The sequence below is a fragment of the Eschrichtius robustus genome, chromosome X (genome assembly GCF_028021215.1).
Source record: "Eschrichtius robustus isolate mEscRob2 chromosome X, mEscRob2.pri, whole genome shotgun sequence".
Taxonomy (NCBI): domain Eukaryota; kingdom Metazoa; phylum Chordata; class Mammalia; order Artiodactyla; family Eschrichtiidae; genus Eschrichtius; species Eschrichtius robustus.
This window is the reverse complement of record NC_090845.1, coordinates 118,689,688-118,704,280: the sequence shown is the minus strand read 5'-3', so window position 1 is coordinate 118,704,280 and position 14,593 is coordinate 118,689,688. Positions and strand designations below refer to the sequence as shown.

General features: G+C 40.1%; 1 protein-coding gene across 1 annotated transcript in view; it reads right to left on the bottom strand.

The window, feature by feature from the left end:
* Nucleotides 1–13,933, bottom strand: part of SLC9A6 (solute carrier family 9 member A6) — a 55,028-nt gene extending 41,095 nt beyond the window's left edge. Inside the window, exons 1-5 of the mRNA XM_068533170.1 lie at nucleotides 13,606–13,933; nucleotides 4,207–4,406; nucleotides 2,743–2,820; nucleotides 2,369–2,445; nucleotides 1,953–2,065 (exon numbers count right to left, since the gene is read on the bottom strand). Of these exons, the coding sequence (XP_068389271.1) occupies nucleotides 1,953–2,065; nucleotides 2,369–2,445; nucleotides 2,743–2,820; nucleotides 4,207–4,406; nucleotides 13,606–13,933 (796 nt within the window). The remainder of the gene's footprint in view (nucleotides 1–1,952; nucleotides 2,066–2,368; nucleotides 2,446–2,742; nucleotides 2,821–4,206; nucleotides 4,407–13,605) is intronic.
* Between the last annotated feature and the right edge of the window lie 660 nt (nucleotides 13,934–14,593).

Here is a 14,593-nt window from a genome sequence, read left to right as displayed (position 1 = left end):
TTTCTTTTCCATAAAAAATACATGCAGAATTTCTTACAGACCAGGTGATCATTAATCTTTGATGAAGAAGACTATTATGAAAAGCATTTCCTGCTGCAAGCTTCATTTTTTCCTCGGAGCCTTACAACTCACTTCTATTTGACTTGCAAATTTCAAGCACATCAGTTTAGCAAAGACAGTAGGAAATGAAAACACAAGTTTGGTTTTTGGTTGGGATAAAATTTATGACCAGAATTACAGCTGCTATATTTAACTTAATAAGAAGCCAACTATCAGGCTATTACAGCTTGAGAAGAAAAAAAAACCTTCTCTTAGGAAACAATTACATGAGAATTCTTAGAAAATCAGAAGAGACTGAAGTTGCATTATAACTTTAATTGCTGAGTCACGTACAGCTCGCTTGCTAAATAAACCCAAGCAGACATGAAAGATTATTATAACCAGAGTTGGGAGAGCCTCTTCAAATGCCAACCAAAAAACAGGAAGCTTGTATTTTAAAAGATATAGTCTCTACTGCAAAGCATTTCATCTGGAATATCCTGATATCAAAGCTAACCAAGAGAAGGAGGAAATGAGGGCAGGAGCAACGCTGTAGAATTTTAAAAAGAGAACCTATGGCTCATCCTTCTATCAAGTGAACAATTGCAAAATAATAGAATTATTATACGGGCAAATACCTATATAATTCAGAAGAAATATAACTATCCAGCTTTATATAAGCAGAACAGTTTTGCTTGAGCCATCCAGGCAATACTCCTACCAAAACAAAACCAGTTTTAAGTAATGTAGCCAGTCCAACTGACTCAGATTTCTCATAGATTTTGAAAAGTCGAGGACCTTGCTTCTAGTAAGAGAACACGGAAAACAGAGACCACTGGCTTCCTGCAAAAACCATCCCACCTTCATACTGATAATGGGAACAGCTACAAACAGTAAGGGGGCAGCCCTGACTATCTTTAAGGAGGTGATTTGCTTTTCAGTTCTAAAAATGCCAAACTATACAAATACCGCTCTAAAATGTCCTCTGAGCTTCTAAAATCATCTCTTATAGAGTACAAGCATATTTTCCTACTTTCTATAACACCCTGTGTTATCAGAGTTAACACAGGAATTCAGAGATAACCTTTGACTATGCTGGATGATAATTAAAGAAGATTATTAACTTACAAGGTCAAAGTGTAAAACAGAACAAACCTCTGCCAAGGATCTAAAATCTAGTATCAGTAGAAGAAAACTTGCATCCTTAGTTCAAAAAATGCAGTCTCTGCTCTTCAGCCTATATATTCTCTAAGTTCTTAATCTGAATGTAGCTGTGAAGCTCACCAATACTGTATTAGAAGAACTACAATCTAACTTATCTAACTCAATACAATTAAATTCATTCTCTAGTCATGCTAATATCAAAACTATTTTATAATCAGAAAGCCAATTTTATAAAAACAATTCTTTAATGTATATTACTGCCCACGAATGACCCAAAATCACACTTGTTCTAGCACAACAGCCTTCTAACAATCATTTTAAAACTTGTTTTCTTACTCTTAAATGCAGATAGCTGAATGTAAACAGATTTTTAGGGATCTGTTTTCTAGAAGCTTGAAAGGAAATGTATAATTATTACCCATCTTAACTAATATAGTTCATCTTCTATACCCAGTCACTAGGGATAGAGACCAACCTGAAATTCTGAAGAAAATACCTTACGGCCCTCATTTAAACATCATCAAATTGTAGACTAGTAATAGGAAATAGAGTAAAAAGAAAAAAATGTGTGCTTAAGCCAAAAGGAGCCATTAATTTTGGTTTTTTCCTCCACAGTTGGAAAGTATAGTAAGATGGGGAGTACCTAATCCTGAATTCTACACCTCAAAGGAAGAAATATGTACATGTGTGTTCATGGAAAACCACTGTACAACTTAAGTACTTAAGCTCCACACTCATGTAAAACATACCTGGATCAGTTGCTGATACGATGGCACCAAACAGCAGGCAATCTGTAAAGTAAAAGTCTCCCGCAAGTTGTCCAGTTACTTTCATCAGTGTTACACAGCCATACATTATTGATCTGTTCAATAAACATATGTCTACTTTAGAAAAAAAATCAACTGTTAAAGAAGTTACAATACAGTAAGAATAGAAAGATGGGTTTACTGTAGTACTTTGTGACTAATCCCAAATTTACTGCATGTCATTTAAATATGGTAATGCCTTAGCCTTAAGGAAAATTCAAACAACTTATCTGTGTGAATACATTTTACTGCAAAAGTTCTTGGACACACTCGAGAATACAATACTGCAGAAGTCAAACATGCATTATTTTAAAATGATAATTTGAAGGCTAAAAGTGTTTTAAGCTTCAAGTACTTACCCAATTACGAAACAAGAAATTGCAGTTCCAAGAAAAGCATACGCTAAGATAGACCCAAGGTTTCGAAAGAAATGTCTCTGACAGAAAAAAAAAAAGTTACACCATGTTAGAATACTCACCAATTATTTAAAAAAGAAAAGGTTTTCTATTCTAGTGTGCTATGCTAATATTAAATGCATTATTCATTAAAGGAAGTAAGTAAGAGAAAGAATTTTTGTATAGGCATAAACTTCAGTATGTCAAAAGGATAAGGAGAGGGAGGAGGGAGGAGGGAGGGGAACCTGGAAAGAACTGCCTGTTTCTGAAGTGTCAAAGATGATAAAGCCCATGGAGTTTAAGGTTGTTCAAAGTATATGAAATACAAAGGCACTTACTCTTTTCAGACTATATCCCGCATAAAATATGATAGGAGGAAGTAATATGTTGAAAAATACTTCTGGATCAAAAGTAACCTGTTAAAATAAAGAGTTCTTTTAGATGAATTCCCTGAGAAGATTTCTTATTACATTATCAAATGAGCAAAAAGAAAAAAAGATTAAATGTTAAATTGGCAAAAGGCAAGAATATTACCACTGTGGTAAGTGAAAAATATTTCATATAGGATAGCTGTTATTCCACTTCTCAACCAAATGACAAGGAGATGATAGCGTTGGAACAATCAGTTAAGTCCTATCTGTGCAAAGTATCTTAAAATACTATGATAGCAAAAGTTTTTTAAATAAGAGAAAGTATGAACATGTCTGCTTTAAATAAGAGACCCAAAACTGGTAACATAAAATTTGGGGGTACAGCATTGTTGTTGGCAAGAGGAAACAGACTTCTTGCATAGGTAACATCTCTAAAGGTATATAACATAATATTGTGGTAAAAAGTTTCTGTACAAGTCAAATTTCTAGTCCTGACAGCCCATTCCTTTTAATACCTATTCCCTATAATAATACAGACGCCCCCTTCTGTTCATAAGGCTGTAGTATTTGACATGAACACAGAGCAGCTACACATACTGATGCTAAAATTTAATTTCCTAGAACTTTTAAGGAACTGGAATTTTCCACAGGTGGAAAAAAAACTCTTTCTGCAAAGTAAACTGTAAGTTCGTATGAAATTTTTAAAAGCATTAAAGATGGTCAGGAACACAACCAAGTAGCTATAAAAGCCAAGTCCTGCCAATGTAGAAGGCAGAAGTGGAGGCCAATGGCCAAGGGTGGGCGAAAACAGAGACATGAGCAAAGAGGCCCTGAGAAGCTTCAGGATGGCAACTATGGGGAAGACAGGAGAAAGCAGCTCCAGGAATGTCTGGAAGCCAGTAAGACTGTAACCCAACCTACATCAAGCTTCATGCACACCGTGGTACAGTACCTGATACTCAGGCTGAGGCCCCTGACGTTGTGCCAGATTATGAATCAAAGAAAGATTAAATTGTGCTCAGCACAGTCAAGGCAAGAAAGAATTCAAAAAAAGGTTAATGGAATATTTTAGGTATTATCAAATAAACTCAATGTGCTAAACTACTATAAAACTCTAAGGGCCATAAGCAGATTGAAAGAAACACTTATAAATTCTGCTTCACTCAATGCTGGTCACCATTTATTACAACTGTAAACATTACAGAGTGAAACAAAAAGGGTTGTAGTACTTAGCCTCAATCAGAAAAGCAAACTATAGACATGTCAATTTCCTTAGCCTTGCATTACATTGGTTAATTGAGGTTTTACTCAATTTGAAAAGACTGATTATTCTAAATATCATTAAAAATTCATTATTTTTCTCCTGAATCACTTTGCTGCTATTATATACCTTAAAAAAAATCCAAAGATTCCCTTTAACGAAGAACTTACCTTTCTAAGCATTTCATTATCTTGAACGTTATTGAGCTCATGTGAACTGATCTCTCCTTTCAGCGTATACTCATAAAATTTTCCACTAACATTTACCAATAAGGTAGTTGGGCTTGACTGCACTTCACAGCTCAGGGTCACATTATTCACATCACTTGGAACATGAATGCCATATCGAAGCACAAGGCCCACCAAAAGACCTGGAAATAATAAAAGAATAATATAAGCTCTCCTTTCAGACAGAAACTACTTCTTTTGTACCCCACACATACCTTTGAATTGATAACAGAAAATCTCTTATGATAGTCCCTTGTGATTCTAAACTCATTTTTAGACCAAATGAAGTTACATTTTAAAGTATTACTAAAATCACAAATCTAAGAGTTCGATATTCATATAAGCCAGTGGGACAGGAAGGGAAAACATTCCCTAAGGTAACAACGTGTATCATTGCATCCCTAGATCAAGATATAAGTAAGTAATTAGGAAGGTAACAAAATGAGGCAATACCTTCAAGTCATCTGTACACAGAATATGCTCCAAGGTGTCCCAACCTAACTGTGTAATCATGTTAGAAATGTGTTTACCACCTCCATCCATCAATTCACAAGACTTAAACACATGCATTTCTCAAGTCATTCCTAAATCACATGGCTGGCCAAATAACACAAATTTTACAAATTGTAAAGTCAATAATTTTTCTAGATTGATTGAGTTCTTCTAATACTAAAAGGTCAGATTTTAATTTTAAAATATGTTTCAAAATCAAAACATGGAACAGAAGTCCTGACTTTGACACTATGATGTCAATGTATTGCTGGAATTTTGCTTGGATCATCATATTGACATTCAAATATGCACAATGATCTAGGTACCATAAACCTATACTGATCAAAATGTTTAATAATGATTTTATTGAGATATAATTCTATACCACAAAGTTTGCCCTTTTAAACTGTACAGGGCTTCCCTGGTGGCGCAGTGGTTGAGAATCTGCCTGCCAATGCAGGGGACGCGGGTTCGAGCCCTGGTCTGGGAAGATCCCACATGCCGCGGAGCAACTCGGCCCGTGAGCCACAGTTACTGAGCCTGCGCGTCTGGAGCCTGTGCTCGGCAACGAGAGGCCGCGATAGAGAGAGGCCCGCGCACTGCGATGAAGAGTGGCCCCCGCACCGCGATGAAGAGTGGCCCCCGCTTGCCACAACTAGAGAAAGCCCTCGCACAGAAACGAAGACCCAACAAAGCCATACATACATACATACATAAATTAAAAGAATGTAAGCAGACAAGAATAGCATTAAAAATAATAATAATAAAAATAAATAAATAAACTGTACAATTCAGTGGCTTTTAGTATATTCGCAAAGTTGGATACTGATCACTACTATCCAATTCCAAAACATTTTCATTGCTCCACAAAGAAACCCTAGACCTATTAGCAGTCACTCTCCATTTCCCCCACCCCGACTCCCACCCCCTGGCAACCACGAATCTACTTTTTCTCTATATAGAGTTGCCTATTCTGGACATTTCACATAAGTAGAATCCTACAATATGTGACCTTTTATATCTGGCTTCTTTTACTCAGCATAATGTTTTCAGGGTTTATCCATATTGCAGCATGTATCAGTGCTTCATTCCTTTTTACAGTCAAATAATGTTCCACTGTATAGATATACCTCAACTGCAAACTGAACTCAAACGTCTGGAACTTTCCTTAACTCCACTATTAGTGGCATTTTACCTTCCTGTCTCCTTTCTCCTTTCTCTTTCACCCTAACCAGTCAGCCTTTCTTTTAATATATGTGAATGGACTACTATGCTAAGTAGGCCCCCGGGGTTCACAGATGAAAACAAGGTCCCGCCTTCAAGTAGCTCTCAGTCCAGCTGGTGAAAACAGACTGAATAAACAATTATAACACGATATATATGTGTGTGTGTGTGTGTGTGTATATATATACATAGATAGATAGATAGATATAGATATATATATATATGTATATACACACACACATACACATACATACAAGGTATTATGAAAACAGAAAAGATGTACCTAAGCAAGCCTGAGGGAGTGGGACATTAGGAAAGTCTTCCCAGAGGTGTCACCTAAGCAAGTAACAAAGTAAGAGAAAACGGTTTCCCAGGTAGGAGGAAGAGTAGTACATATCCAGTCAAGGAAGAGTGAGAAAACAGCCCGTTTAGGGAATCATAAATAGTTCAGTATGGCTGGGATATAAAGTGGCAAGAGTTGAGGTGTGAAAGACTGGCAGGAGCTGAATCACAAGAGACCTTGCATGTTGGGGAAGGGAGTGTAGACTTCATCCTGAAAGCAAAAGGAAGCCACAGAACCATAGATGTCAAAGGGCTTGACATCAGATTTTTATTTTAGCAAGACTGGTCTAGACTACAGAGGGTCAGAAAGGCCAGATAGAAGGCCACTGAGGTCATTCACGCACTAAGAGTGCAGGGCCTAATCTAAGAGAGCAGAGATAGGGAGAGAGGGGGATTTTTTTTAGAAAGTATTATCTTGTAGAAGGATGTGGTGACTGACTGGACTGGGAGGAAGGGAGATGAAAAGCTAAGAGGAACCTAAACTGACTTGGCAACTAGGTGGGTAAGCTGGCCTAGGCAATCAGGGGGGTAGGAGGGCCAGTCAGTGGGACAGGGAACAGATTTACAGGGGGAAATGCGCAGCTCCGTTTTGGACATGTTGAGTTTGATGTACCTGTGACATATGCACAGTTGAGTATGTGGGATCCGGACCTCAAGGAAGGGGGTGGATCTGGACTGGAGATATACACTTAGCAGTCATAAGATGGCTGAAGTGAAGCACAGATGGGATTACTGAGGGAGCAAACAAAGCGGGAAGAGGACTATGGATATATGCTCGGAGTTTATGCCAAAATTAAGGGGTTGGTAGAGGAGGAGGAGATGCTGAAGGAGTCTAAGAAAGAAAAGCCACAGGAGTAGGAAGAACAGAGGAGGAAGTGGTGAAAACTAGCAAATGCTGCAGCAAAGTCGAGGAAGACAGGCATTAAGAAGTGTCCATTGGGTTTGGCAACAAGGAGGTCATAGGTGACCTTGCTAAGAGCAGTCTGAGTGAAGAGGTGGGGGCAGAAGCCAGACCAGAGTGGGAAGTGATAAAGCAGAAACGGGGAGTGTAAGAGCAGTAGTTGGCTGAGAAGGGAGGAGGAAGCAGAGGTGAAGGATCCTTCTGGTCAACTTATAGTCACATGTATTTTGTTTAAGTGAGCAGCAACGAGTAACTGGTAAACAGCACAATGACATCGACTCTAAAAAACGTTTTAACAAAGGTTCAGATTTAAAATAAATGAAAGATAAAATATTTGCAAATCATATCCTGATAAGGGGCTAATATCCAAAATATATAAAGAACTCATGCAACTCAAAAGCAAAATAACAATCTGATTAAAAAATGGGCAGAGGAGCTAAATAGACATTTTTCCAAAAAAGACATACAGATGGCCAATGGTACATAAAAAGATGCTCAATATCACTAAACATCAGGGAAATGCAAATCAAAACCACAATGAGATATCACTTCACACTTGTTAGAATAGCAATTATAAAAAAGACAAAAAATGGCAAGTGTTGGCAAGGATGTGGAGAAAAGAGAACCCTTATGCGCTGTTGGTGGGAATGTAAACTGGTGCAGCCAGTATGGAACACAGTACGGAGGTTCCACAAAAAATTTAAAAAAGAGCTACTATATGATCCAGCAATTCCACTTTTGGGTTTTTACCCAAGGAAAATGAAAACATTAACTCAAAAAGATATATGCACCCCTATGTTCATTGCAGCATTATTTACGATAGCCAGGATATGGAAACAACGTAAGTGTCCACTGATGGATGAATGGATAAGATGTGGTACATATACACCATGGAATATTATTTAGCCATGAAAAAGAATGGAATCTTGCCATTTGAAACAACATGGATGGACCTCAAGGGCATTATGCAAAGTGAAATTAGTTAGACAAAGAAACACAAATACCGTATTCTCTCTCTTACATGTGGAATCTAAAAAAAAAAAATCAAAAACAAAGCTCAATAGATACAGAGAACAGATTGGCGGTTGCCAGAGACATGGGGACGGGGATGGGAGGTGGTAGAAATGGGTGAAGGGGGTATAAATTTATTTAAAATTTAAAAATAATAAATGAAAGATACACTTTGAAAATATCTCACCTCCAAAAAAAAAACAGAATTAAAAAGTGATGGCTGGATATCAACCGTGTTTGATAAACATAACCTGGGAGAGAAAAGGCTATCACTCCATAGTCATCCTGCCTATATGATATAGGAACAGCTCTTTTCTCTACTATCTCACGAGACCTCCTAATTAAGATGTTCAGTAGTACTAAGTTGTCCCATTACATTTATGGGTAAAAATCACAGTTAAGCTACTACAAACAGTAAAAATATCAGCATAAATTCTTTCCATATCCCCAAGCTTGACTGTGTAAGGAAGACTACCCACTGGTTCTACCGTGCCCCGACCCAATGCTGAAACGCCACTGCGTGCCCTGAGGAGGGCTCAGCACTTGGACAAATCTGAAACATACACCTTGGCAGTTAGAACACCAGCAAGAAGAATAATTACTTAGGTTGGAAAAAATCAAGATCCTTTTATTACAGCATCAGACAGCTGAAAAATTGGAATTTCTCTGAATACAGTTGACAGATCAAGTTAATTTGGGTTCTGTGAAAGGTCAAATCCTAATCACGGAGTTAAAGCAATTCTCACTAAACAGAAAGTACACAAAAGGAGTGCTTTGTTAAGGGGATAAGGCAGAAAATTCTAGCCTCCTACATAGACAGAGGCACAAAAACTACTGATATCATGAAATTTAAAATTACCACTAACAGGCAACAAAGAGTACAACCACAAAGAGATATCTTTCACAAAACAGAGAAGTCCCATTCCTCCTACACATTCCTGACCCTCTTGTGCTGGAGACCCCCCCAGGGATACAGAACTCAGTATCACCCAAGGCCGACCACTGTATGAGTCTCACAGTGGAAATTGGTTTTCTAATGGATTTCAGCACATTCTTCCAGATTATCACACTAGAAGCCTCTAATAGTGAAAAATATGGAAGGAACATCACTGGGGGTATTGAGTGTGGCCAAAATTGATACAATTTCTACAGATTAAAAAGTGTATGTATGTATGTGTGTGTGTGTATTTATTTATGTATGTGTGTATATTGTGTGTATGTACATATATAACACTTATCTACTTCTTAAAGAATGCTGTTAGATTCTGTCTGAAAAGCTAATTGAACTACTACAAATCTCTCAGTCATTATTTTCTCATCTATAAAATGGGGATAAATGACTTGCCCAACATTATTTGGCATTAAGTGGCAAAACCAGAACTGAAATCTGGGTTTTCTATTTCCAAAGTCTCTATAATTTTCTAATCACCTCCTTGCTCTCTCATCACTACTAACTTGCTCTCCGGTGGTTATGTCTCCATTCTCTCATAAGCTTCCCTCACAACTCACCTCCAAAACCCCTGTAACTTTAAGTATTAACTCCCTTCATATCCAATCTTATTAAATTTAGTACAGTAGAGTGTAGGAGAAAAAGCACAAGTTTGGAAGGCAGATAGAAGTATGAATTCTGGCTCTATCAAGTTCTAGTCTGTGATCCTAGGGTACATAACTTCTCATTGAACCTCAGTTTCCTCATATGTAGTGATGATAATACCAACCTGTTTTGTCTTTATAGATAAGTTTTATCTCTTCAACATGAGGCAATATGGTTTAAGGGGCTAAGAGAATGGGGCTCCTGAGGCCGACTGACTGTGTTTGAATCCTGCCTTAATACTTACAAGTTATGTGACTTCGGGCAGGTCATTTAACCTCCCTGTGCCTCAATTTCCTCATCTGTAAAATGGGAAAGATAATAGTACCCATCTCACAGGGGTGTCATGAGGTTTAAATGAGATGATATTTGTTGAGCACCTAAGCAGCGTCTAACACATTATAATGCTCAATAAACACTACCTATTCAGTCACTAGATTGTAAGTGCTTTGTGGACAGGGATGATGACTCATATCTGTATTTCTCATCATATCTCATACATCAAAGACACTTAATAAATATTTACTGATAAATCGCATTAGCTAAACCTAGGACTCTGGATGCTGTAGTTCAAGGCATAATAAATATTGCTTCCCTGTCTTTTGCTTTTTATACCATCTGTAAGCATACTGCAGTGAGTGATCACTTTTCAGACTTACTAACGGTGACTCACTTTTAAGCTTCTTAAGCAAGCTAGCCCAATGAACAGAACACTTGGGTGCTTCGACATTGTAACTGGGGCAATTAGGCTATATTACAATCTAGAAAGTGACCACATTGGCAACTTAATCTCTCTCTCTCTTTGTAACCTGGCTTCTCAAAAAAATAAAGGAGAAGCTTATTTTAAGTAGCATTTTTCTCGGATTTAGATAGCTAAATCATCAGTGGGCTGAATCTTGGAGGTCTGGACATTCCCAGAGTAAGAAGCCCTTTCATCTGGAAGTCAAGCTGAAAAATAAAGGTCTTAAAATAATATATTAACATAATAGCTATAATGGTACAAGAGTCGTAAAAAAAGGTAAATGGCAGACGGTAATTAGGATTAGCAAATGTCCATTTCCATGGCACTGAAAATACTTTGACCCAGCCCCATCTTTTCTCAAACTGGACTTGGGAGTTGGTCAGGAGGCTGTTCATCCAGTCCCCATCACCCATATTGAGAAAATGGGACAGGCTAAAGAATGCCAAGTCGTAGCAAATCAACCCAATTTGACTCACAGATAACACTCTTTCACTTTATATTCCACAAGAGATACCCTTGCTTTTCCTTCACAAAATACCAACACTAAGGTACTCCATCACTTTTCATTAACTTAGAAACATCAGGGAAAGCAATCAGTAATCCCACTTTTCTCCTTTAGCCCAAGAGTTAGAGGAGGTTAATGATTATCAACTACCAAAGAGCAAATATTTTCAGGGAAATTCTAAGTCCCTATTTGATTTTTATAAAAAATACTATATCTGCCTCTTAACTTACAAGACTGAATAATTAAAAGAACTATTCTGAGCCTAACCTGAAAAAATGCAGTTATAACAGCAATAATAATAATAGTATTGCAGCTCTCATTTAATGAGCATTTACTTAGGGGTCAGGTACTAAGTTAAAAACATTTCTTCCTCACAATAATGCTACTATCATTGTTCCTAATTTATAGATGACAGTGTAAGAAGGTAAGGGACTGGCCTAAGATCACACAGAGTTATTGGCATAGTAAGACAGGAACCCAGGTCTGACTCTAAAGCAGGGGTTGGAAATCACAATGATGGTCTGTTTTTGTATGGTCCAAGAGCTAAGAATGGCTTTTAAATTTTTAAAGGTTTATAGAAAGGAAAAAAACAAAACAAAGAAGAAAACACAACACATTTTCACAACACAGAGATTGATGTGATCCACAAAGCCGACAGTATTTACTCTCTGGTCCTTTACAGAAAAAATTTGCAGACCTCTGGTCTAAAGCCTTACATTTTTAACCACTTCATAACACTATATCTCTCTACAGGAAAGAGGTTTCTGTGATCAGTTCCTTCTTTTAACACCGTAATACTCACTTGGCATTTAATGGAATTTAAGATGCCTTTATTTTCTTTATATGACCTGTCTACCCAAGAGGGATAAGTTCCTTGAAGGTGGGGATCATATACTTCTTTGTATTTTCTGTGCATAACATAGTAGGCTGAGTAGCAAAGGTTTGTTGAGGATAGTAAATAAATCACACACTGGTATACAGAGAAATTATATAGAGATATATAGCTTATCTGGCTAATTTAGCTTAAGGAGCGCTGCAAATAGAATGCAAAAAAAAAAAAAACAAAACAAAACCATGAAATATGAAAACCACCCAATATGTCCAAAAACTAAGAATCCTAGGGAGCAAAGATATTTTGCACACAGGCTTAGAATTTTATTACCTTACAAATGAAAAATAAGCCTGAGTTCCTGCATTTTCCTGATGGACACAACTACCTTTCCTTGCTGTGCTACCCTTGAGCTGCACATTCCAGAAGTCTGTATTTACTGGAAAGGGGCGGGGGGGGGGCCGTGCGTGGAGAAACGTCCTTTTGTGCCAAGGCTTCTCCCACCTGTCTGCAAGTCTGAGACACAAAGCTCAACAAGCTCATCAGTTTAAGCCTGTTCCAAATGAAGATAATCTTCACTCATGTACTGCACAGAAAGGATTGTTTGTCTGCCCTCATCTCTCCAGCCATATATGCCTCCGCGGTCATCTTAGATTAAGACAGTCAGCAATATGCATCTTTTCCTCTCATGAGGCCAAAATGTCTCTGAGTCCAGGGTTTGATTTGCCCTTCTCTCCTCATGACCAAAAAATAAAGATAAATAAGAAACCTCGCAAAGAAAGCACAGTAAGACACGAGAACTGAAGCCATTTACTCAACGATCTGTCAATAATCTTATGCTACCAGCAAGTCACCCATAATACTGCATATGCGTGGTGTTCCTAATTACTGTTTGGCCGAACTGTCCTGATCATCCTACAGTACAACATGCTGCTGGAAGATCTTTACCTCTTGTCCTCACCGCGGCACGGCCTGAATTAGAAGAGGCAACCATACGTATCCATATCAGATATTACAGGCATAGTACAATACATCAGGACGTCATCAAAAATGCCCTAAGCCTTCTTCAGCTTCTTTCCTGTTCAGGTTTTTACTTGGGGTACACGGGAGTCAGTTTTTCATTCTCAACCTCCAAAGGACAGGGCGTAGCAAGATCTGGGTGATGGGGAAAGGTGGACTCTGGCTCCAAAAGAACGCCAGATGCTGAGCAGCAGAGATACTACTGCAGCTTCAATGGACCTTAAACGAACTGACACCCAGAGAAATGGATCGCTATGCTGGCTTCCCCTCCCCCAGTCCTCAGCCCAATCTGAGACACCGCATCCACTCCCTTCCCATCCTCAGTCCCGGGTCCCGAGCTCGGTAGGCAGAGGCGGAGGGGGTGGCGGGTGCGGAAGAAAAAGGGGGTGGGGTCGGAGGAAAAAAAGGTGTGGACCGGCAGAGGAAAGGGGGGGGCGCGAGGCGGAGAAAACGGGGGGCGAGGCTGAGGAGGAAATGGGGTAAGGCAGAGAAACGAGGGGCGTAGCAGAAAAAAAGGGGGGCGAGGGAGAGAAACGGGGGTGGGGGAGAAAGGCGAGACGGAAAATGGAAGGAATTGGAAGGGGAGCCGAACGTAGGCCGTGCAGGGCCAGGAGAGGAGGCGAGGCAGCCGGGGAGCAGAGAAGGGGGGGAGCGCCAGGGGCGGACACGGGGTTGAGGCACTTGCCATAAATCATAGCCAGGCCGGTTTCGTGCAGGAAGCGGGCCCGGCGGTGCTTGAAGAGCCAGATCGTGAGAATGGTGAGCGTGAGCAGCAGGATGAAGATGAGCAGATTGGCGCTGTCCTGCCGGTGGCTCTCCTCGGCTTGCTTCTCTGACACGATCTCCTCGTCCATGGCTCTCGCTTCTCCGCCAGCGCCGTCCGAAGCCCCGGCCCAGCCAAAGACTCCCACTGCGAGGAGCAACCAGAGGGGCCGCGTGAGCCGGCGGGCCCGGGGGCCGCCGCCGCCGACGCCGCGGCGGAGGGGCGCCCGCAGCCAGCCGCGCCGAGCCATGACTCCCCCCACCCCCCGCCCCGCTCCTCACCCGCAGTCGCCCGCGGTCGGACCACTCCCCGAGGCCTCACGGGAAAGGGGCGGGGCCCCAGGGAAGCCGTCGGAGCGCGCGCTGCCGCCGCCGCCGCCGCCGCTCTTAAAGGGGACGCGACACTCCCAGCTCACTGGGCCCCAAGCCTTTGGCCTTCTGTCCCCCACTGCACCAGCTCCCCGCTCAGGCTCCGCTGCCAGGCAATGAAAGACCGTCGAATCTAGCCCACTGCCTTCTGGAAAAGAAACCTGGGCTCAGCGTAATCAAAGCGTGGCAGATTGCGCTCTGTCTAGTTCGATCCTATTCTTAGAGCTCTCAGGGGAATCGATCTTTCATAACCCATCTCAATATTGTCTCCCAGTGTCTCTTAACAGGATAAGAAGTCGTCCTCTTGGGAAGGGCCTAAATCTCCATCTGTAATTTAAATCGGATTCTCCTTCTTCTGTCCTCATAGGGAAAAAAACCAACAGCACTGTAGTAGTTCACAAATAATTGACTCAAAGGCAAGGATTATGTGTGTGTCTGTATGCTCGGTTTTCTTTACACGTAAATTACCTGATGTGAGTCATCTCTTGCAGATAAACTCCTCAATCTCACAAAGATTCAATCGGTTTGTGCTCAAATTTACC